The 23,514-nt window shown below is 49.8% G+C and overlaps 1 protein-coding gene across 1 annotated transcript in view; it reads left to right on the top strand.

The window, feature by feature from the left end:
* Positions 1-23,514, top strand: part of LOC138953416 (serine-rich adhesin for platelets-like) — a 41,705-nt gene that overhangs the window by 3,167 nt on the left and 15,024 nt on the right. The window contains exons 7-43 of the mRNA XM_070325222.1: positions 374-640; positions 969-1,232; positions 1,627-1,893; positions 2,222-2,485; positions 2,880-3,146; positions 3,475-3,738; positions 4,133-4,399; positions 4,728-4,991; positions 5,386-5,652; positions 5,981-6,244; positions 6,639-6,905; positions 7,234-7,497; positions 7,892-8,158; positions 8,487-8,750; positions 9,145-9,411; positions 9,740-10,003; positions 10,399-10,665; positions 10,994-11,257; positions 11,652-11,918; positions 12,247-12,510; positions 12,905-13,171; positions 13,500-13,763; positions 14,159-14,425; positions 14,754-15,017; positions 15,412-15,678; positions 16,007-16,270; positions 16,665-16,931; positions 17,260-17,523; positions 17,918-18,184; positions 18,513-18,776; positions 19,172-19,438; positions 19,767-20,030; positions 20,425-20,691; positions 21,020-21,283; positions 21,679-21,945; positions 22,274-22,537; positions 22,932-23,198. Of these exons, the coding sequence (XP_070181323.1) occupies positions 374-640; positions 969-1,232; positions 1,627-1,893; positions 2,222-2,485; positions 2,880-3,146; positions 3,475-3,738; positions 4,133-4,399; positions 4,728-4,991; positions 5,386-5,652; positions 5,981-6,244; positions 6,639-6,905; positions 7,234-7,497; positions 7,892-8,158; positions 8,487-8,750; positions 9,145-9,411; positions 9,740-10,003; positions 10,399-10,665; positions 10,994-11,257; positions 11,652-11,918; positions 12,247-12,510; positions 12,905-13,171; positions 13,500-13,763; positions 14,159-14,425; positions 14,754-15,017; positions 15,412-15,678; positions 16,007-16,270; positions 16,665-16,931; positions 17,260-17,523; positions 17,918-18,184; positions 18,513-18,776; positions 19,172-19,438; positions 19,767-20,030; positions 20,425-20,691; positions 21,020-21,283; positions 21,679-21,945; positions 22,274-22,537; positions 22,932-23,198 (9,825 nt within the window). The remainder of the gene's footprint in view (positions 1-373; positions 641-968; positions 1,233-1,626; positions 1,894-2,221; positions 2,486-2,879; positions 3,147-3,474; positions 3,739-4,132; positions 4,400-4,727; positions 4,992-5,385; positions 5,653-5,980; positions 6,245-6,638; positions 6,906-7,233; positions 7,498-7,891; positions 8,159-8,486; positions 8,751-9,144; positions 9,412-9,739; positions 10,004-10,398; positions 10,666-10,993; positions 11,258-11,651; positions 11,919-12,246; positions 12,511-12,904; positions 13,172-13,499; positions 13,764-14,158; positions 14,426-14,753; positions 15,018-15,411; positions 15,679-16,006; positions 16,271-16,664; positions 16,932-17,259; positions 17,524-17,917; positions 18,185-18,512; positions 18,777-19,171; positions 19,439-19,766; positions 20,031-20,424; positions 20,692-21,019; positions 21,284-21,678; positions 21,946-22,273; positions 22,538-22,931; positions 23,199-23,514) is intronic.

Here is a 23,514-nt window from a genome sequence, read left to right as displayed (position 1 = left end):
TGGTCCGTGTTTTCCTTTACATGGCTCTTATGGCAAGGACGAAGATGTGGTATTCAAACAGTGTTGGTTTTAGTGTTTTAGGCACTGTGCCCGAAGACGTTTTAGATAGTGTGTGAAAACACTGGCATAATTTGGTGTTGTGTTTTGTGTTGATGTTGGCTTAAACTGGAAGAGGGTGACATTGGTGTGCGGAAAGAACCATGTCGGTTTGATTTCCTTTGTAGTCGGTGGGCTTTGGTTTAAGAAGGCAAGTGGTAGACGGTTATGTGTGTTGTGATGGCGATGTTTGATACGGCCTCAAGACGGCTGGAGAGAGTATCGCGTATGTGAGTATGTTGGTGTGAATATGAGGTGGGTTTTGATTTGTGTGCAGTTGTACCCCAAACGCCCAGCATCACCAGCAGTCCATCGGGTGATGTGACGGATGCGTCTTCTTTCACCTTGACTTGCGTGACGGCGTCGACTGGCCTGTCAACGGAGACGTACGTGTGGAACATTGGAGGCACTGACCAGAGCTCACAGTCCAGCAATACTCTGACCCAGACAGCAGGCATCAACAATGTTCAAGCCTACAGCTGTAAGGTGTCAGGGGATGGAGGCACCGACTATTCCGCCGTCAGCACCACCTTCACACCGTCAGGTGAGTCCATGGGCAGGCATCCCATGTAGAGCCAAGAGCCTGAGCTTGCTTGGTGTTGGCTGTGATAAAGACAGTGTTTGAGAAATGAGGCTTGGCGTTTGAAAGTGTCAACTGTTGTGGTTATGAAAGGAGAACGTACAAGCCAGGTATGAAGTAGAGGCAAGAGGGCGAGGTGTTGTTATCCGTGTGGGACTTGCCGAGGCAGCATAAAAAGTGCAGATACAGTTAGTCGTATTTTTGTTGATAAGAAAGCAGTTGTCTGAAAATAGAGTGACACGTATAAGAACGGTAAGTTAACGAAGGAAGTGCACTTTTTGTCTGGTTTCAGTGAAGGCACAGACGCCGACTGTCAGTGGCACTTCCAGTTTGACGGACGGAGACACGACGACTCTGACGTGCTCTTCGGCTTCGTCACCTCTGTCTGGCGCCAGTTATGAGTGGTACGCGAATGGAATCGCGGTCAGTGGTGCCAGCAGCAGCACTTACACCACGCCGGTCGTCAGCATGAGTGACGACGGCAAAGTGTACACGTGTAAAGTGGTCTTCAACGCTGTGACGTCGGACATCAGCAGCACCAGTGTGACACTGACCGGTGAGTACGAGTGGCTAGTCTTGGTCCGTGTTTTCCTTTACATGGCTCTTATGGCAAGGACGAAGATGTGGTATTCAAACAGTGTTGGTTTTAGTGTTTTAGGCACTGTGCCCGAAGACGTTTTAGATAGTTTGTGAAAACACTGGCATAATTTGGTGTTGTGTTTTGTGTTGATGTTGGCTTAAACTGGAAGAGGGTGACATTGGTGTGCGGAAAGAACCATGTCGGTTTGATTTCCTTTGTAGTCGGTGGGTTTTGGTTAAAGAAGGCAAGTGGTAGACGGTTATGTGTGTTGTGATGGCGATGTTTGATACGGCCTCAAGACGGCTGGAGAGAGTATCGCGTATGTGAGTATGTTGGTGTGAATATGAGGTGGGTTTTGATTTGTGTGCAGTTGTACCCCAAACGCCCAGCATCACCAGCAGTCCATCGGGTGATGTGACGGATGCGTCTTCTTTCACCTTGACTTGCGTGACGGCGTCGACTGGCCTGTCAACGGAGACGTACGTGTGGAACATTGGAGGCACTGACCAGAGCTCACAGTCCAGCAATACTCTGACCCAGACAGCAGGCATCAACAATGTTCAAGCCTACAGCTGTAAGGTGTCAGGGGATGGAGGCACCGACTATTCCGCCGTCAGCACCACCTTCACACCGTCAGGTGAGTCCATGGGCAGGCATCCCATGTAGAGCCAAGAGCCTGAGCTTGCTTGGTGTTGGCTGTGATAAAGACAGTGTTTGAGAAATGAGGCTTGGCGTTTGAAAGTGTCAACTGTTGTGGTTATGAAAGGAGAACGTACAAGCCAGGTATGAAGTAGAGGCAAGAGGGCGAGGTGTTGTTATCCGTGTGGGACTTGCCGAGGCAGCATAAAAAGTGCAGATACAGTTAGTCGTATTTTTGTTGATAAGAAAGCAGTTGTCTAAAAATAGAGTGACACGTATAAGAACGGTAAGTTAACGAAGGAAGTGCACTTTTTGTCTGGTTTCAGTGAAGGCACAGACGCCGACTGTCAGTGGCACTTCCAGTTTGACGGACGGAGACACGACGACTCTGACGTGCTCTTCGGCTTCGTCACCTCTGTCTGGGGCCAGCTATGAGTGGTACGCGAATGGAATCGCGGTCAGTGGTGCCAGCAGCAGCACTTACACCACGCCGGTCGTCAGCATGAGTGACGACGGCAAAGTGTACACGTGTAAAGTGGTCTTCAACGCTGTGACGTCGGACATCAGCAGCACCAGTGTGACACTGACCGGTGAGTACGAGTGGCTAGTCTTGGTCCGTGTTTTCCTTTACATGGTTCTTATGGCAAGGACGAAGATGTGGTATTCAAACAGTGTTGGTTTTAGTGTTTTAGGCACTGTGCCCGAAGACGTTTTAGATAGTGTGTGAAAACACTGGCATAATTTGGTGTTGTGTTTTGTGTTGATGTTGGCTTAAACTGGAAGAGGGTGACATTGGTGTGCGGAAAGAACCATGTCGGTTTGATTTCCTTTGTAGTCGGTGGGTTTTGGTTAAAGAAGGCAAGTGGTAGACGGTTATGTGTGTTGTGATGGCGATGTTTGATACGGCCTCAAGACGGCTGGAGAGAGTATCGCGTATGTGAGTATGTTGGTGTGAATATGAGGTGGGTTTTGATTTGTGTGCAGTTGTACCCCAAACGCCCAGCATCACCAGCAGTCCATCGGGTGATGTGACGGATGCGTCTTCTTTCACCTTGACTTGCGTGACGGCGTCGACTGGCCTGTCAACGGAGACGTACGTGTGGAACATTGGAGGCACTGACCAGAGCTCACAGTCCAGCAATACTCTGACCCAGACAGCAGGCATCAACAATGTTCAAGCCTACAGCTGTAAGGTGTCAGGGGATGGAGGCACCGACTATTCCGCCGTCAGCACCACCTTCACACCGTCAGGTGAGTCCATGGGCAGGCATCCCATGTAGAGCCAAGAGCCTGAGCTTGCTTGGTGTTGGCTGTGATAAAGACAGTGTTTGAGAAATGAGGCTTGGCGTTTGAAAGTGTCAACTGTTGTGGTTATGAAAGGAGAACGTACAAGCCAGGTATGAAGTAGAGGCAAGAGGGCGAGGTGTTGTTATCCGTGTGGGACTTGCCGAGGCAGCATAAAAAGTGCAGATACAGTTAGTCGTATTTTTGTTGATAAGAAAGCAGTTGTCTAAAAATAGAGTGACACGTATAAGAACGGTAAGTTAACGAAGGAAGTGCACTTTTTGTCTGGTTTCAGTGAAAGCACAGACGCCGACTGTCAGTGGCACTTCCAGTTTGACGGACGGAGACACGACGACTCTGACGTGCTCTTCGGCTTCGTCACCTCTGTCTGGCGCCAGCTATGAGTGGTACGCGAATGGAATCGCGGTCAGTGGTGCCAGCAGCAGCACTTACACCACGCCGGTCGTCAGCATGAGTGACGACGGCAAAGTGTACACGTGTAAAGTGGTCTTCAACGCTGTGACGTCGGACATCAGCAGCACCAGTGTGACACTGACCGGTGAGTACGAGTGGCTAGTCTTGGTCCGTGTTTTCCTTTACATGGTTCTTATGGCAAGGACGAAGACGTGGTATTCAAACAGTGTTGGTTTTAGTGTTTTAAGCACTGTGCCCGAAGACGTTTTAGATAGTGTGTGAAAACACTGGCATAATTTGGTGTTGTGTTTTGTGTTGATGTTGGCTTAAACTGGAAGAGGGTGACATTGGTGTGCGGAAAGAACCATGTCGGTTTGATTTCCTTTGTAGTCGGTGGGTTTTGGTTAAAGAAGGCAAGTGGTAGACGGTTATGTGTGTTGTGATGGCGATGTTTGATACGGCCTCAAGACGGCTGGAGAGAGTATCGCGTATGGGAGTATGTTGGTGTGAATATGAGGTGGGTTTTGATTTGTGTGCAGTTGTACCCCAAACGCCCAGCATCACCAGCAGTCCATCGGGTGATGTGACGGATGCGTCTTCTTTCACCTTGACTTGCGTGACGGCGTCGACTGGCCTGTCAACGGAGACGTACGTGTGGAACATTGGAGGCACTGACCAGAGCTCACAGTCCAGCAATACTCTGACCCAGACAGCAGGCATCAACAATGTTCAAGCCTACAGCTGTAAGGTGTCAGGGGATGGAGGCACCGACTATTCCGCCGTCAGCACCACCTTCACACCGTCAGGTGAGTGCATGGGCAGGCATCCCATGTAGAGCCAAGAGCCTGAGCTTGCTTGGTGTTGGCTGTGATAAAGACAGTGTTTGAGAAATGAGGCTTGGCGTTTGAAAGTGTCAACTGTTGTGGTATTGAAAGGAGAACGTACAAGCCAGGTATGAAGTAGAGGCAAGAGGGCGAGGTGTTGTTATCCGTGTGGGACTTGCCGAGGCAGCATAAAAAGTGCAGATACAGTTAGTCGTATTTTTGTTGATAAGAAAGCAGTTGTCTAAAAATAGAGTGACACGTATAAGAACGGTAAGTTAACGAAGGAAGTGCACTTTTTGTCTGGTTTCAGTGAAGGCACAGACGCCGACTGTCAGTGGCACTTCCAGTTTGACGGACGGAGACACGACGACTCTGACGTGCTCTTCGGCTTCGTCACCTCTGTCTGGGGCCAGCTATGAGTGGTACGCGAATGGAATCGCGGTCAGTGGTGCCAGCAGCAGCACTTACACCACGCCGGTCGTCAGCATGAGTGACGACGGCAAAGTGTACACGTGTAAAGTGGTCTTCAACGCTGTGACGTCGGACATCAGCAGCACCAGTGTGACACTGACCGGTGAGTACGAGTGGCTAGTCTTGGTCCGTGTTTTCCTTTACATGGCTCTTATGGCAAGGACGAAGATGTGGTATTCAAACAGTGTTGGTTTTAGTGTTTTAGGCACTGTGCCCGAAGACGTTTTAGATAGTTTGTGAAAACACTGGCATAATTTGGTGTTGTGTTTTGTGTTGATGTTGGCTTAAACTGGAAGAGGGTGACATTGGTGTGCGGAAAGAACCATGTCGGTTTGATTTCCTTTGTAGTCGGTGGGTTTTGGTTAAAGAAGGCAAGTGGTAGACGGTTATGTGTGTTGTGATGGCGATGTTTGATACGGCCTCAAGACGGCTGGAGAGAGTATCGCGTATGTGAGTATGTTGGTGTGAATATGAGGTGGGTTTTGATTTGTGTGCAGTTGTACCCCAAACGCCCAGCATCACCAGCAGTCCATCGGGTGATGTGACGGATGCGTCTTCTTTCACCTTGACTTGCGTGACGGCGTCGACTGGCCTGTCAACGGAGACGTACGTGTGGAACATTGGAGGCACTGACCAGAGCTCACAGTCCAGCAATACTCTGACCCAGACAGCAGGCATCAACAATGTTCAAGCCTACAGCTGTAAGGTGTCAGGGGATGGAGGCACCGACTATTCCGCCGTCAGCACCACCTTCACACCGTCAGGTGAGTCCATGGGCAGGCATCCCATGTAGAGCCAAGAGCCTGAGCTTGCTTGGTGTTGGCTGTGATAAAGACAGTGTTTGAGAAATGAGGCTTGGCGTTTGAAAGTGTCAACTGTTGTGGTTATGAAAGGAGAACGTACAAGCCAGGTATGAAGTAGAGGCAAGAGGGCGAGGTGTTGTTATCCGTGTGGGACTTGCCGAGGCAGCATAAAAAGTGCAGATACAGTTAGTCGTATTTTTGTTGATAAGAAAGCAGTTGTCTGAAAATAGAGTGACACGTATAAGAACGGTAAGTTAACGAAGGAAGTGCACTTTTTGTCTGGTTTCAGTGAAGGCACAGACGCCGACTGTCAGTGGCACTTCCAGTTTGACGGACGGAGACACGACGACTCTGACGTGCTCTTCGGCTTCGTCACCTCTGTCTGGCGCCAGCTATGAGTGGTACGCGGATGAAATCGCGGTCAATGGTGCCAGCAGCAGCACTTACACCACGCCGGTCGTCAGCATGAGTGACGACGGCAAAGTGTACACGTGTAAAGTGGTCTTCAACGCTGTGACGTCGGACATCAGCAGCACCAGTGTGACACTGACCGGTGAGTACGAGTGGCTAGTCTTGGGCCGTGTTTTCCTTTACATGGCTCTTATGGCAAGGACGAAGATGTGGTATTCAAACAGTGTTGGTTTTAGTGTTTTAGGCACTGTGCCCGAAGACGTTTTAGATAGTGTGTGAAAACACTGGCATAATTTGGTGTTGTGTTTTGTGTTGATGTTGGCTTAAACTGGAAGAGGGTGACATTGGTGTGCGGAAAGAACCATGTCGGTTTGATTTCCTTTGTAGTCGGTGGGTTTTGGTTAAAGAAGGCAAGTGGTAGACGGTTATGTGTGTTGTGATGGCGATGTTTGATACGGCCTCAAGACGGCTGGAGAGAGTATCGCGTATGTGAGTATGTTGGTGTGAATATGAGGTGGGTTTTGATTTGTGTGCAGTTGTACCCCAAACGCCCAGCATCACCAGCAGTCCATCGGGTGATGTGACGGATGCGTCTTCTTTCACCTTGACTTGCGTGACGGCGTCGACTGGCCTGTCAACGGAGACGTACGTGTGGAACATTGGAGGCACTGACCAGAGCTCACAGTCCAGCAATACTCTGACCCAGACAGCAGGCATCAACAATGTTCAAGCCTACAGCTGTAAGGTGTCAGGGGATGGAGGCACCGACTATTCCGCCGTCAGCACCACCTTCACACCGTCAGGTGAGTGCATGGGCAGGCATCCCATGTAGAGCCAAGAGCCTGAGCTTGCTTGGTGTTGGCTGTGATAAAGACAGTGTTTGAGAAATGAGGCTTGGCGTTTGAAAGTGTCAACTGTTGTGGTTATGAAAGGAGAACATACAAGCCAGGTATGAAGTAGAGGCAAGAGGGCGAGGTGTTGTTATCCGTGTGGGACTTGCCGAGGCAGCATAAAAAGTGCAGATACAGTTAGTCGTATTTTTGTTGATAAGAAAGCAGTTGTCTGAAAATAGAGTGACACGTATAAGAACGGTAAGTTAACGAAGGAAGTGCACTTTTTGTCTGGTTTCAGTGAAGGCACAGACGCCGACTGTCAGTGGCACTTCCAGTTTGACGGACGGAGACACGACGACTCTGACGTGCTCTTCGGCTTCGTCACCTCTGTCTGGGGCCAGCTATGAGTGGTACGCGAATGGAATCGCGGTCAGTGGTGCCAGCAGCAGCACTTACACCACGCCGGTCGTCAGCATGAGTGACGACGGCAAAGTGTACACGTGTAAAGTGGTCTTCAACGCTGTGACGTCGGACATCAGCAGCACCAGTGTGACACTGACCGGTGAGTACGAGTGGCTAGTCTTGGTCCGTGTTTTCCTTTACATGGCTCTTATGGCAAGGACGAAGATGTGGTATTCAAACAGTGTTGGTTTTAGTGTTTTAGGCACTGTGCCCGAAGACGTTTTAGATAGTTTGTGAAAACACTGGCATAATTTGGTGTTGTGTTTTGTGTTGATGTTGGCTTAAACTGGAAGAGGGTGACATTGGTGTGCGGAAAGAACCATGTCGGTTTGATTTCCTTTGTAGTCGGTGGGTTTTGGTTAAAGAAGGCAAGTGGTAGACGGTTATGTGTGTTGTGATGGCGATGTTTGATACGGCCTCAAGACGGCTGGAGAGAGTATCGCGTATGTGAGTATGTTGGTGTGAATATGAGGTGGGTTTTGATTTGTGTGCAGTTGTACCCCAAACGCCCAGCATCACCAGCAGTCCATCGGGTGATGTGACGGATGCGTCTTCTTTCACCTTGACTTGCGTGACGGCGTCGACTGGCCTGTCAACGGAGACGTACGTGTGGAACATTGGAGGCACTGACCAGAGCTCACAGTCCAGCAATACTCTGACCCAGACAGCAGGCATCAACAATGTTCAAGCCTACAGCTGTAAGGTGTCAGGGGATGGAGGCACCGACTATTCCGCCGTCAGCACCACCTTCACACCGTCAGGTGAGTCCATGGGCAGGCATCCCATGTAGAGCCAAGAGCCTGAGCTTGCTTGGTGTTGGCTGTGATAAAGACAGTGTTTGAGAAATGAGGCTTGGCGTTTGAAAGTGTCAACTGTTGTGGTTATGAAAGGAGAACGTACAAGCCAGGTATGAAGTAGAGGCAAGAGGGCGAGGTGTTGTTATCCGTGTGGGACTTGCCGAGGCAGCATAAAAAGTGCAGATACAGTTATTCGTATTTTTGTTGATAAGAAAGCAGTTGTCTAAAAATAGAGTGACACGTATAAGAACGGTAAGTTAACGAAGGAAGTGCACTTTTTGTCTGGTTTCAGTGAAGGCACAGACGCCGACTGTCAGTGGCACTTCCAGTTTGACGGACGGAGACACGACGACTCTGACGTGCTCTTCGGCTTCGTCACCTCTGTCTGGCGCCAGCTATGAGTGGTACGCGAATGGAATCGCGGTCAGTGGTGCCAGCAGCAGCACTTACACCACGCCGGTCGTCAGCATGAGTGACGACGGCAAAGTGTACACGTGTAAAGTGGTCTTCAACGCTGTGACGTCGGACATCAGCAGCACCAGTGTGACACTGACCGGTGAGTACGAGTGGCTAGTCTTGGTCCGTGTTTTCCTTTACATGGCTCTTATGGCAAGGACGAAGATGTGGTATTCAAACAGTGTTGGTTTTAGTGTTTTAGGCACTGTGCCCGAAGACGTTTTAGATAGTGTGTGAAAACACTGGCATAATTTGGTGTTGTGTTTTGTGTTGATGTTGGCTTAAACTGGAAGAGGGTGACATTGGTGTGCGGAAAGAACCATGTCGGTTTGATTTCCTTTGTAGTCGGTGGGTTTTGGTTAAAGAAGGCAAGTGGTAGACGGTTATGTGTGTTGTGATGGCGATGTTTGATACGGCCTCAAGACGGCTGGAGAGAGTATCGCGTATGTGAGTATGTTGGTGTGAATATGAGGTGGGTTTTGATTTGTGTGCAGTTGTACCCCAAACGCCCAGCATCACCAGCAGTCCATCGGGTGATGTGACGGATGCGTCTTCTTTCACCTTGACTTGCGTGACGGCGTCGACTGGCCTGTCAACGGAGACGTACGTGTGGAACATTGGAGGCACTGACCAGAGCTCACAGTCCAGCAATACTCTGACCCAGACAGCAGACATCAACAATGTTCAAGCCTACAGCTGTAAGGTGTCAGGGGATGGAGGCACCGACTATTCCGCCGTCAGCACCACCTTCACACCGTCAGGTGAGTGCATGGGCAGGCATCCCATGTAGAGCCAAGAGCCTGAGCTTGCTTGGTGTTGGCTGTGATAAAGACAGTGTTTGAGAAATGAGGCTTGGCGTTTGAAAGTGTCAACTGTTGTGGTTATGAAAGGAGAACGTACAAGCCAGGTATGAAGTAGAGGCAAGAGGGCGAGGTGTTGTTATCCGTGTGGGACTTGCCGAGGCAGCATAAAAAGTGCAGATACAGTTAGTCGTATTTTTGTTGATAAGAAAGCAGTTGTCTGAAAATAGAGTGACACGTATAAGAACGGTAAGTTAACGAAGGAAGTGCACTTTTTGTCTGGTTTCAGTGAAGGCACAGACGCCGACTGTCAGTGGCACTTCCAGTTTGACGGACGGAGACACGACGACTCTGACGTGCTCTTCGGCTTCGTCACCTCTGTCTGGGGCCAGCTATGAGTGGTACGCGAATGGAATCGCGGTCAGTGGTGCCAGCAGCAGCACTTACACCACGCCGGTCGTCAGCATGAGTGACGACGGCAAAGTGTACACGTGTAAAGTGGTCTTCAACGCTGTGACGTCGGACATCAGCAGCACCAGTGTGACACTGACCGGTGAGTACGAGTGGCTAGTCTTGGTCCGTGTTTTCCTTTACATGGCTCTTATGGCAAGGACGAAGATGTGGTATTCAAACAGTGTTGGTTTTTGGTGTTTTAGGCACTGTGCCCGAAGACGTTTTAGATAGTTTGTGAAAACACTGGCATAATTTGGTGTTGTGTTTTGTGTTGATGTTGGCTTAAACTGGAAGAGGGTGACATTGGTGTGCGGAAAGAACCATGTCGGTTTGATTTCCTTTGTAGTCGGTGGGCTTTGGTTTAAGAAGGCAAGTGGTAGACGGTTATGTGTGTTGTGATGGCGATGTTTGATACGGCCTCAAGACGGCTGGAGAGAGTATCGCGTATGTGAGTATGTTGGTGTGAATATGAGGTGGGTTTTGATTTGTGTGCAGTTGTACCCCAAACGCCCAGCATCACCAGCAGTCCATCGGGTGATGTGACGGATGCGTCTTCTTTCACCTTGACTTGCGTGACGGCGTCTACTGGCCTGTCAACGGAGACGTACGTGTGGAACATTGGAGGCACTGACCAGAGCTCACAGTCCAGCAATACTCTGACCCAGACAGCAGACATCAACAATGTTCAAGCCTACAGCTGTAAGGTGTCAGGGGATGGAGGCACCGACTATTCCGTCGTCAGCACCACCTTCACACCGTCAGGTGAGTGCATGGGCAGGCATCCCATGTAGAGCCAAAAGCCTGAGCTTGCTTGGTGTTGGCTGTGATAAAGACAGTGTTTGAGAAATGAGGCTTGGCGTTTGAAAGTGTCAACTGTTGTGGTTATGAAAGGAGAACGTACAAGCCAGGTATGAAGTAGAGGCAAGAGGGCGAGGTGTTGTTATCCGTGTGGGACTTGCCGAGGCAGCATAAAAAGTGCAGATACAGTTAGTCGTATTTTTGTTGATAAGAAAGCAGTTGTCTGAAAATAGAGTGACACGTATAAGAACGGTAAGTTAACGAAGGAAGTGCACTTTTTGTCTGGTTTCAGTGAAGGCACAGACGCCGACTGTCAGTGGCACTTCCAGTTTGACGGACGGAGACACGACGACTCTGACGTGCTCTTCGGCTTCGTCACCTCTGTCTGGCGCCAGCTATGAGTGGTACGCGGATGGAATCGCGGTCAGTGGTGCCAGCAGCAGCACTTACACCACGCCGGTCTTCAGCATGAGTGACGACGGCAAAGTGTACACGTGTAAAGTGGTCTTCAACGCTGTGACGTCGGACATCAGCAGCACCAGTGTGACACTGACCGGTGAGTACGAGTGGCTAGTCTTGGTCCGTGTTTTCCTTTACATGGCTCTTATGGCAAGGACGAAGATGTGGTATTCAAACAGTGTTGGTTTTAGTGTTTTAGGCACTGTGCCCGAAGACGTTTTAGATAGTGTGTGAAAACACTGGCATAATTTGGTGTTGTGTTTTGTGTTGATGTTGGCTTAAACTGGAAGAGGGTGACATTGGTGTGCGGAAAGAACCATGTCGGTTTGATTTCCTTTGTAGTCGGTGGGTTTTGGTTAAAGAAGGCAAGTGGTAGACGGTTATGTGTGTTGTGATGGCGATGTTTGATACGGCCTCAAGACGGCTGGAGAGAGTATCGCGTATGTGAGTATGTTGGTGTGAATATGAGGTGGGTTTTGATTTGTGTGCAGTTGTACCCCAAACGCCCAGCATCACCAGCAGTCCATCGGGTGATGTGACGGATGCGTCTTCTTTCACCTTGACTTGCGTGACGGCGTCGACTGGCCTGTCAACGGAGACGTACGTGTGGAACATTGGAGGCACTGACCAGAGCTCACAGTCCAGCAATACTCTGACCCAGACAGCAGGCATCAACAATGTTCAAGCCTACAGCTGTAAGGTGTCAGGGGATGGAGGCACCGACTATTCCGCCGTCAGCACCACCTTCACACCGTCAGGTGAGTCCATGGGCAGGCATCCCATGTAGAGCCAAGAGCCTGAGCTTGCTTGGTGTTGGCTGTGATAAAGACAGTGTTTGAGAAATGAGGCTTGGCGTTTGAAAGTGTCAACTGTTGTGGTTATGAAAGGAGAACGTACAAGCCAGGTATGAAGTAGAGGCAAGAGGGCGAGGTGTTGTTATCCGTGTGGGACTTGCCGAGGCAGCATAAAAAGTGCAGATACAGTTAGTCGTATTTTTGTTGATAAGAAAGCAGTTGTCTAAAAATAGAGTGACACGTATAAGAACGGTAAGTTAACGAAGGAAGTGCACTTTTTGTCTGGTTTCAGTGAAGGCACAGACGCCGACTGTCAGTGGCACTTCCAGTTTGACGGACGGAGACACGACGACTCTGACGTGCTCTTCGGCTTCGTCACCTCTGTCTGGCGCCAGCTATGAGTGGTACGCGAATGGAATCGCGGTCAGTGGTGCCAGCAGCAGCACTTACACCACGCCGGTCTTCAGCATGAGTGACGACGGCAAAGTGTACACGTGTAAAGTGGTCTTCAACGCTGTGACGTCGGACATCAGCAGCACCAGTGTGACACTGACCGGTGAGTACGAGTGGCTAGTCTTGGTCCGTGTTTTCCTTTACATGGCTCTTATGGCAAGGACGAAGATGTGGTATTCAAACAGTGTTGGTTTTAGTGTTTTAGGCACTGTGCCCGAAGACGTTTTAGATAGTGTGTGAAAACACTGGCATAATTTGGTGTTGTGTTTTGTGTTGATGTTGGCTTAAACTGGAAGAGGGTGACATTGGTGTGCGGAAAGAACCATGTCGGTTTGATTTCCTTTGTAGTCGGTGGGTTTTGGTTAAAGAAGGCAAGTGGTAGACGGTTATGTGTGTTGTGATGGCGATGTTTGATACGGCCTCAAGACGGCTGGAGAGAGTATCGCGTATGTGAGTATGTTGGTGTGAATATGAGGTGGGTTTTGATTTGTGTGCAGTTGTACCCCAAACGCCCAGCATCACCAGCAGTCCATCGGGTGATGTGACGGATGCGTCTTCTTTCACCTTGACTTGCGTGACGGCGTCGACTGGCCTGTCAACGGAGACGTACGTGTGGAACATTGGAGGCACTGACCAGAGCTCACAGTCCAGCAATACTCTGACCCAGACAGCAGGCATCAACAATGTTCAAGCCTACAGCTGTAAGGTGTCAGGGGATGGAGGCACCGACTATTCCGCCGTCAGCACCACCTTCACACCGTCAGGTGAGTCCATGGGCAGGCATCCCATGTAGAGCCAAGAGCCTGAGCTTGCTTGGTGTTGGCTGTGATAAAGACAGTGTTTGAGAAATGAGGCTTGGCGTTTGAAAGTGTCAACTGTTGTGGTTATGAAAGGAGAACGTACAAGCCAGGTATGAAGTAGAGGCAAGAGGGCGAGGTGTTGTTATCCGTGTGGGACTTGCCGAGGCAGCATAAAAAGTGCAGATACAGTTAGTCGTATTTTTGTTGATAAGAAAGCAGTTGTCTAAAAATAGAGTGACACGTATAAGAACGGTAAGTTAACGAAGGAAGTGCACTTTTTGTCTGGTTTCAGTGAAGGCACAGACGCCGACTGTCAGTGGCACTTCCAGTTTGACGGACGGAGACACGACGACTCTGACGTGCTCTTCGGCTTCGTCACCTCTGTCTGGGGCCAGCTATGAGTGGTACGCGAATGGAATCGCGGTCAGTGGTGCCAGCAGCAGCACTTACACCACGCCGGTCGTCAGCATGAGTGACGACGGCAAAGTGTACACGTGTAAAGTGGTCTTCAACGCTGTGACGTCGGACATCAGCAGCACCAGTGTGACACTGACCGGTGAGTACGAGTGGCTAGTCTTGGTCCGTGTTTTCCTTTACATGGCTCTTATGGCAAGGACGAAGATGTGGTATTCAAACAGTGTTGGTTTTTGGTGTTTTAGGCACTGTGCCCGAAGACGTTTTAGATAGTTTGTGAAAACACTGGCATAATTTGGTGTTGTGTTTTGTGTTGATGTTGGCTTAAACTGGACGAGGGTGACATTGGTGTGCGGAAAGAACCATGTCGGTTTGATTTCCTTTGTAGTCGGTGGGCTTTGGTTAAAGAAGGCAAGTGGTAGACGGTTATGTGTGTTGTGATGGCGATGTTTGATACGGCCTCAAGACGGCTGGAGAGAGTATCGCGTATGTGAGTATGTTGGTGTGAATATGAGGTGGGTTTTGATTTGTGTGCAGTTGTACCCCAAACGCCCAGCATCACCAGCAGTCCATCGGGTGATGTGACGGATGCGTCTTCTTTCACCTTGACTTGCGTGACGGCGTCGACTGGCCTGTCAACGGAGACGTACGTGTGGAACATTGGAGGCACTGACCAGAGCTCACAGTCCAGCAATACTCTGACCCAGACAGCAGGCATCAACAATGTTCAAGCCTACAGCTGTAAGGTGTCAGGGGATGGAGGCACCGACTATTCCGCCGTCAGCACCACCTTCACACCGTCAGGTGAGTCCATGGGCAGGCATCCCATGTAGAGCCAAGAGCCTGAGCTTGCTTGGTGTTGGCTGTGATAAAGACAGTGTTTGAGAAATGAGGCTTGGCGTTTGAAAGTGTCAACTGTTGTGGTTATGAAAGGAGAACGTACAAGCCAGGTATGAAGTAGAGGCAAGAGGGCGAGGTGTTGTTATCCGTGTGGGACTTGCCGAGGCAGCATAAAAAGTGCAGATACAGTTAGTCGTATTTTTGTTGATAAGAAAGCAGTTGTCTAAAAATAGAGTGACACGTATAAGAACGGTAAGTTAACGAAGGAAGTGCACTTTTTGTCTGGTTTCAGTGAAGGCACAGACGCCGACTGTCAGTGGCACTTCCAGTTTGACGGACGGAGACACGACGACTCTGACGTGCTCTTCGGCTTCGTCACCTCTGTCTGGCGCCAGCTATGAGTGGTACGCGAATGGAATCGCGGTCAGTGGTGCCAGCAGCAGCACTTACACCACGCCGGTCTTCAGCATGAGTGACGACGGCAAAGTGTACACGTGTAAAGTGGTCTTCAACGCTGTGACGTCGGACATCAGCAGCACCAGTGTGACACTGACCGGTGAGTACGAGTGGCTAGTCTTGGTCCGTGTTTTCCTTTACATGGCTCTTATGGCAAGGACGAAGATGTGGTATTCAAACAGTGTTGGTTTTAGTGTTTTAGGCACTGTGCCCGAAGACGTTTTAGATAGTGTGTGAAAACACTGGCATAATTTGGTGTTGTGTTTTGTGTTGATGTTGGCTTAAACTGGAAGAGGGTGACATTGGTGTGCGGAAAGAACCATGTCGGTTTGATTTCCTTTGTAGTCGGTGGGTTTTGGTTAAAGAAGGCAAGTGGTAGACGGTTATGTGTGTTGTGATGGCGATGTTTGATACGGCCTCAAGACGGCTGGAGAGAGTATCGCGTATGTGAGTATGTTGGTGTGAATATGAGGTGGGTTTTGATTTGTGTGCAGTTGTACCCCAAACGCCCAGCATCACCAGCAGTCCATCGGGTGATGTGACGGATGCGTCTTCTTTCACCTTGACTTGCGTGACGGCGTCGACTGGCCTGTCAACGGAGACGTACGTGTGGAACATTGGAGGCACTGACCAGAGCTCACAGTCCAGCAATACTCTGACCCAGACAGCAGGCATCAACAATGTTCAAGCCTACAGCTGTAAGGTGTCAGGGGATGGAGGCACCGACTATTCCGCCGTCAGCACCACCTTCACACCGTCAGGTGAGTCCATGGGCAGGCATCCCATGTAGAGCCAAGAGCCTGAGCTTGCTTGGTGTTGGCTGTGATAAAGACAGTGTTTGAGAAATGAGGCTTGGCGTTTGAAAGTGTCAACTGTTGTGGTTATGAAAGGAGAACGTACAAGCCAGGTATGAAGTAGAGGCAAGAGGGCGAGGTGTTGTTATCCGTGTGGGACTTGCCGAGGCAGCATAAAAAGTGCAGATACAGTTAGTCGTATTTTTGTTGATAAGAAAGCAGTTGTCTAAAAATAGAGTGACACGTATAAGAACGGTAAGTTAACGAAGGAAGTGCACTTTTTGTCTGGTTTCAGTGAAAGCACAGACGCCGACTGTCAGTGGCACTTCCAGTTTGACGGACGGAGACACGACGACTCTGACGTGCTCTTCGGCTTCGTCACCTCTGTCTGGCGCCAGCTATGAGTGGTACGCGAATGGAATCGCGGTCAGTGGTGCCAGCAGCAGCACTTACACCACGCCGGTCGTCAGCATGAGTGACGACGGCAAAGTGTACACGTGTAAAGTGGTCTTCAACGCTGTGACGTCGGACATCAGCAGCACCAGTGTGACACTGACCGGTGAGTACGAGTGGCTAGTCTTGGTCCGTGTTTTCCTTTACATGGTTCTTATGGCAAGGACGAAGACGTGGTATTCAAACAGTGTTGGTTTTAGTGTTTTAAGCACTGTGCCCGAAGACGTTTTAGATAGTGTGTGAAAACACTGGCATAATTTGGTGTTGTGTTTTGTGTTGATGTTGGCTTAAACTGGAAGAGGGTGACATTGGTGTGCGGAAAGAACCATGTCGGTTTGATTTCCTTTGTAGTCGGTGGGTTTTGGTTAAAGAAGGCAAGTGGTAGACGGTTATGTGTGTTGTGATGGCGATGTTTGATACGGCCTCAAGACGGCTGGAGAGAGTATCGCGTATGTGAGTATGTTGGTGTGAATATGAGGTGGGTTTTGATTTGTGTGCAGTTGTACCCCAAACGCCCAGCATCACCAGCAGTCCATCGGGTGATGTGACGGATGCGTCTTCTTTCACCTTGACTTGCGTGACGGCGTCGACTGGCCTGTCAACGGAGACGTACGTGTGGAACATTGGAGGCACTGACCAGAGCTCACAGTCCAGCAATACTCTGACCCAGACAGCAGGCATCAACAATGTTCAAGCCTACAGCTGTAAGGTGTCAGGGGATGGAGGCACCGACTATTCCGCCGTCAGCACCACCTTCACACCGTCAGGTGAGTCCATGGGCAGGCATCCCATGTAGAGCCAAGAGCCTGAGCTTGCTTGGTGTTGGCTGTGATAAAGACAGTGTTTGAGAAATGAGGCTTGGCGTTTGAAAGTGTCAACTGTTGTGGTTATGAAAGGAGAACGTACAAGCCAGGTATGAAGTAGAGGCAAGAGGGCGAGGTGTTGTTATCCGTGTGGGACTTGCCGAGGCAGCATAAAAAGTGCAGATACAGTTAGTCGTATTTTTGTTGATAAGAAAGCAGTTGTCTAAAAATAGAGTGACACGTATAAGAACGGTAAGTTAACGAAGGAAGTGCACTTTTTGTCTGGTTTCAGTGAAGGCACAGACGCCGACTGTCAGTGGCACTTCCAGTTTGACGGACGGAGACACGACGACTCTGACGTGCTCTTCGGCTTCGTCACCTCTGTCTGGTGCCAGCTATGAATGGTACGCGGATGAAGTCGCGGTCAGTGGTGCCAGCAGCAGCACTTACACCACGCCGGTCGTCAGCATGAGTGACGACGGCAAAGTGTACACGTGTAAAGTGGTCTTCAACGCTGTGACGTCGGACATCAGCAGCACCAGTGTGACACTGACCGGTGAGTACGAGTGGCTAGTCTTGGTCCGTGTTTTCCTTTACATGGCTCTTATGGCAAGGACGAAGATGTGGTATTCAAACAGTGTTGGTTTTAGTGTTTTAGGCACTGTGCCCGAAGACGTTTTAGATAGTGTGTGAAAACACTGGCATAATTTGGTGTTGTGTTTTGTGTTGATGTTGGCTTAAACTGGAAGAGGGTGACATTGGTGTGCGGAAAGAACCATGTCGGTTTGATTTCCTTTGTAGTCGGTGGGTTTTGGTTAAAGAAGGCAAGTGGTAGACGGTTATGTGTGTTGTGATGGCGATGTTTGATACGGCCTCAAGACGGCTGGAGAGAGTATCGCGTATGTGAGTATGTTGGTGTGAATATGAGGTGGGTTTTGATTTGTGTGCAGTTGTACCCCAAACGCCCAGCATCACCAGCAGTCCATCGGGTGATGTGACGGATGCGTCTTCTTTCACCTTGACTTGCGTGACGGCGTCGACTGGCCTGTCAACGGAGACGTACGTGTGGAACATTGGAGGCACTGACCAGAGCTCACAGTCCAGCAATACTCTGACCCAGACAGCAGGCATCAACAATGTTCAAGCCTACAGCTGTAAGGTGTCAGGGGATGGAGGCACCGACTATTCCGCCGTCAGCACCACCTTCACACCGTCAGGTGAGTCCATGGGCAGGCATCCCATGTAGAGCCAAGAGCCTGAGCTTGCTTGGTGTTGGCTGTGATAAAGACAGTGTTTGAGAAATGAGGCTTGGCGTTTGAAAGTGTCAACTGTTGTGGTTATGAAAGGAGAACGTACAAGCCAGGTATGAAGTAGAGGCAAGAGGGCGAGGTGTTGTTATCCGTGTGGGACTTGCCGAGGCAGCATAAAAAGTGCAGATACAGTTAGTCGTATTTTTGTTGATAAGAAAGCAGTTGTCTAAAAATAGAGTGACACGTATAAGAACGGTAAGTTAACGAAGGAAGTGCACTTTTTGTCTGGTTTCAGTGAAGGCACAGACGCCGACTGTCAGTGGCACTTCCAGTTTGACGGACGGAGACACGACGACTCTGACGTGCTCTTCGGCTTCGTCACCTCTGTCTGGGGCCAGCTATGAGTGGTACGCGAATGGAATCGCGGTCAGTGGTGCCAGCAGCAGCACTTACACCACGCCGGTCGTCAGCATGAGTGACGACGGCAAAGTGTACACGTGTAAAGTGGTCTTCAACGCTGTGACGTCGGACATCAGCAGCACCAGTGTGACACTGACCGGTGAGTACGAGTGGCTAGTCTTGGTCCGTGTTTTCCTTTACATGGCTCCTATGGCAAGGACGAAGATGTGGTATTCAAACAGTGTTGGTTTTTGGTGTTTTAGGCACTGTGCCCGAAGACGTTTTAGATAGTTTGTGAAAACACTGGCATAATTTGGTGTTGTGTTTTGTGTTGATGTTGGCTTAAACTGGAAGAGGGTGACATTGGTGTGCGGAAAGAACCATGTCGGTTTGATTTCCTTTGTAGTCGGTGGGTTTTGGTTAAAGAAGGCAAGTGGTAGACGGTTATGTGTGTTGTGATGGCGATGTTTGATACGGCCTCAAGACGGCTGGAGAGAGTATCGCGTATGTGAGTATGTTGGTGTGAATATGAGGTGGGTTTTGATTTGTGTGCAGTTGTACCCCAAACGCCCAGCATCACCAGCAGTCCATCGGGTGATGTGACGGATGCGTCTTCTTTCACCTTGACTTGCGTGACGGCGTCGACTGGCCTGTCAACGGAGACGTACGTGTGGAACATTGGAGGCACTGACCAGAGCTCACAGTCCAGCAATACTCTGACCCAGACAGCAGGCATCAACAATGTTCAAGCCTACAGCTGTAAGGTGTCAGGGGATGGAGGCACCGACTATTCCGCCGTCAGCACCACCTTCACACCGTCAGGTGAGTCCATGGGCAGGCATCCCATGTAGAGCCAAGAGCCTGAGCTTGCTTGGTGTTGGCTGTGATAAAGACAGTGTTTGAGAAATGAGGCTTGGCGTTTGAAAGTGTCAACTGTTGTGGTTATGAAAGGAGAACGTACAAGCCAGGTATGAAGTAGAGGCAAGAGGGCGAGGTGTTGTTATCCGTGTGGGACTTGCCGAGGCAGCATAAAAAGTGCAGATACAGTTAGTCGTATTTTTGTTGATAAGAAAGCAGTTGTCTAAAAATAGAGTGACACGTATAAGAACGGTAAGTTAACGAAGGAAGTGCACTTTTTGTCTGGTTTCAGTGAAGGCACAGACGCCGACTGTCAGTGGCACTTCCAGTTTGACGGACGGAGACACGACGACTCTGACGTGCTCTTCGGCTTCGTCACCTCTGTCTGGCGCCAGCTATGAGTGGTACGCGAATGGAATCGCGGTCAGTGGTGCCAGCAGCAGCACTTACACCACGCCGGTCTTCAGCATGAGTGACGACGGCAAAGTGTACACGTGTAAAGTGGTCTTCAACGCTGTGACGTCGGACATCAGCAGCACCAGTGTGACACTGACCGGTGAGTACGAGTGGCTAGTCTTGGTCCGTGTTTTCCTTTACATGGCTCTTATGGCAAGGACGAAGATGTGGTATTCAAACAGTGTTGGTTTTAGTGTTTTAGGCACTGTGCCCGAAGACGTTTTAGATAGTGTGTGAAAACACTGGCATAATTTGGTGTTGTGTTTTGTGTTGATGTTGGCTTAAACTGGAAGAGGGTGACATTGGTGTGCGGAAAGAACCATGTCGGTTTGATTTCCTTTGTAGTCGGTGGGCTTTGGTTTAAGAAGGCAAGTGGTAGACGGTTATGTGTGTTGTGATGGCGATGTTTGATACGGCCTCAAGACGGCTGGAGAGAGTATCGCGTATGTGAGTATGTTGGTGTGAATATGAGGTGGGTTTTGATTTGTGTGCAGTTGTACCCCAAACGCCCAGCATCACCAGCAGTCCATCGGGTGATGTGACGGATGCGTCTTCTTTCACCTTGACTTGCGTGACGGCGTCGACTGGCCTGTCAACGGAGACGTACGTGTGGAACATTGGAGGCACTGACCAGAGCTCACAGTCCAGCAATACTCTGACCCAGACAGCAGGCATCAACAATGTTCAAGCCTACAGCTGTAAGGTGTCAGGGGATGGAGGCACCGACTATTCCGCCGTCAGCACCACCTTCACACCGTCAGGTGAGTCCATGGGCAGGCATCCCATGTAGAGCCAAGAGCCTGAGCTTGCTTGGTGTTGGCTGTGATAAAGACAGTGTTTGAGAAATGAGGCTTGGCGTTTGAAAGTGTCAACTGTTGTGGTTATGAAAGGAGAACGTACAAGCCAGGTATGAAGTAGAGGCAAGAGGGCGAGGTGTTGTTATCCGTGTGGGACTTGCCGAGGCAGCATAAAAAGTGCAGATACAGTTAGTCGTATTTTTGTTGATAAGAAAGCAGTTGTCTAAAAATAGAGTGACACGTATAAGAACGGTAAGTTAACGAAGGAAGTGCACTTTTTGTCTGGTTTCAGTGAAGGCACAGACGCCGACTGTCAGTGGCACTTCCAGTTTGACGGACGGAGACACGACGACTCTGACGTGCTCTTCGGCTTCGTCACCTCTGTCTGGGGCCAGCTATGAGTGGTACGCGAATGGAATCGCGGTCAGTGGTGCCAGCAGCAGCACTTACACCACGCCGGTCGTCAGCATGAGTGACGACGGCAAAGTGTACACGTGTAAAGTGGTCTTCAACGCTGTGACGTCGGACATCAGCAGCACCAGTGTGACACTGACCGGTGAGTACGAGTGGCTAGTCTTGGTCCGTGTTTTCCTTTACATGGCTCTTATGGCAAGGACGAAGATGTGGTATTCAAACAGTGTTGGTTTTTGGTGTTTTAGGCACTGTGCCCGAAGACGTTTTAGATAGTTTGTGAAAACACTGGCATAATTTGGTGTTGTGTTTTGTGTTGATGTTGGCTTAAACTGGAAGAGGGTGACATTGGTGTGCGGAAAGAACCATGTCGGTTTGATTTCCTTTGTAGTCGGTGGGTTTTGGTTAAAGAAGGCAAGTGGTAGACGGTTATGTGTGTTGTGATGGCGATGTTTGATACGGCCTCAAGACGGCTGGAGAGAGTATCGCGTATGTGAGTATGTTGGTGTGAATATGAGGTGGGTTTTGATTTGTGTGCAGTTGTACCCCAAACGCCCAGCATCACCAGCAGTCCATCGGGTGATGTGACGGATGCGTCTTCTTTCACCTTGACTTGCGTGACGGCGTCGACTGGCCTGTCAACGGAGACGTACGTGTGGAACATTGGAGGCACTGACCAGAGCTCACAGTCCAGCAATACTCTGACCCAGACAGCAGGCATCAACAATGTTCAAGCCTACAGCTGTAAGGTGTCAGGGGATGGAGGCACCGACTATTCCGCCGTCAGCACCACCTTCACACCGTCAGGTGAGTCCATGGGCAGGCATCCCATGTAGAGCCAAGAGCCTGAGCTTGCTTGGTGTTGGCTGTGATAAAGACAGTGTTTGAGAAATGAGGCTTGGCGTTTGAAAGTGTCAACTGTTGTGGTTATGAAAGGAGAACGTACAAGCCAGGTATGAAGTAGAGGCAAGAGGGCGAGGTGTTGTTATCCGTGTGGGACTTGCCGAGGCAGCATAAAAAGTGCAGATACAGTTAGTCGTATTTTTGTTGATAAGAAAGCAGTTGTCTAAAAATAGAGTGACACGTATAAGAACGGTAAGTTAACGAAGGAAGTGCACTTTTTGTCTGGTTTCAGTGAAGGCACAGACGCCGACTGTCAGTGGCACTTCCAGTTTGACGGACGGAGACACGACGACTCTGACGTGCTCTTCGGCTTCGTCATCTCTGTCTGGCGCCAGCTATGAGTGGTACGCGGATGGAATCGCGGTCAGTGGTGCCAGCAGCAGCACTTACACCACGCCGGTCTTCAGCATGAGTGACGACGGCAAAGTGTACACGTGTAAAGTGGTCTTCAACGCTGTGACGTCGGACATCAGCAGCACCAGTGTGACACTGACCGGTGAGTACGAGTGGCTAGTCTTGGGCCGTGTTTTCCTTTATATGGCTCTTATGGCAAGGACGAAGATGTGGTATTCAAACAGTGTTGGTTTTAGTGTTTTAGGCACTGTGCCCGAAGACGTTTTAGATAGTGTGTGAAAACACTGGCATAATTTGGTGTTGTGTTTTGTGTTGATGTTGGCTTAAACTGGAAGAGGGTGACATTGGTGTGCGGAAAGAACCATGTCGGTTTGATTTCCTTTGTAGTCGGTGGGCTTTGGTTAAAGAAGGCAAGTGGTAGACGGTTATGTGTGTTGTGATGGCGATGTTTGATACGGCCTCAAGACGGCTGGAGAGAGTATCGCGTATGTGAGTATGTTGGTGTGAATATGAGGTGGGTTTTGATTTGTGTGCAGTTGTACCCCAAACGCCCAGCATCACCAGCAGTCCATCGGGTGATGTGACGGATGCGTCTTCTTTCACCTTGACTTGCGTGACGGCGTCGACTGGCCTGTCAACGGAGACGTACGTGTGGAACATTGGAGGCACTGACCAGAGCTCACAGTCCAGCAATACTCTGACCCAGACAGCAGGCATCAACAATGTTCAAGCCTACAGCTGTAAGGTGTCAGGGGATGGAGGCACCGACTATTCCGCCGTCAGCACCACCTTCACACCGTCAGGTGAGTCCATGGGCAGGCATCCCATGTAGAGCCAAGAGCCTGAGCTTGCTTGGTGTTGGCTGTGATAAAGACAGTGTTTGAGAAATGAGGCTTGGCGTTTGAAAGTGTCAACTGTTGTGGTTATGAAAGGAGAACGTACAAGCCAGGTATGAAGTAGAGGCAAGAGGGCGAGGTGTTGTTATCCGTGTGGGACTTGCCGAGGCAGCATAAAAAGTGCAGATACAGTTAGTCGTATTTTTGTTGATAAGAAAGCAGTTGTCTAAAAATAGAGTGACACGTATAAGAACGGTAAGTTAACGAAGGAAGTGCACTTTTT

Source organism: Littorina saxatilis, linkage group LG2, assembly GCF_037325665.1.
Source record: "Littorina saxatilis isolate snail1 linkage group LG2, US_GU_Lsax_2.0, whole genome shotgun sequence".
Taxonomy (NCBI): domain Eukaryota; kingdom Metazoa; phylum Mollusca; class Gastropoda; order Littorinimorpha; family Littorinidae; genus Littorina; species Littorina saxatilis.
Note: the sequence above shows the minus strand (reverse complement) of the source record. Positions and strands in the feature narration are given on the sequence as shown.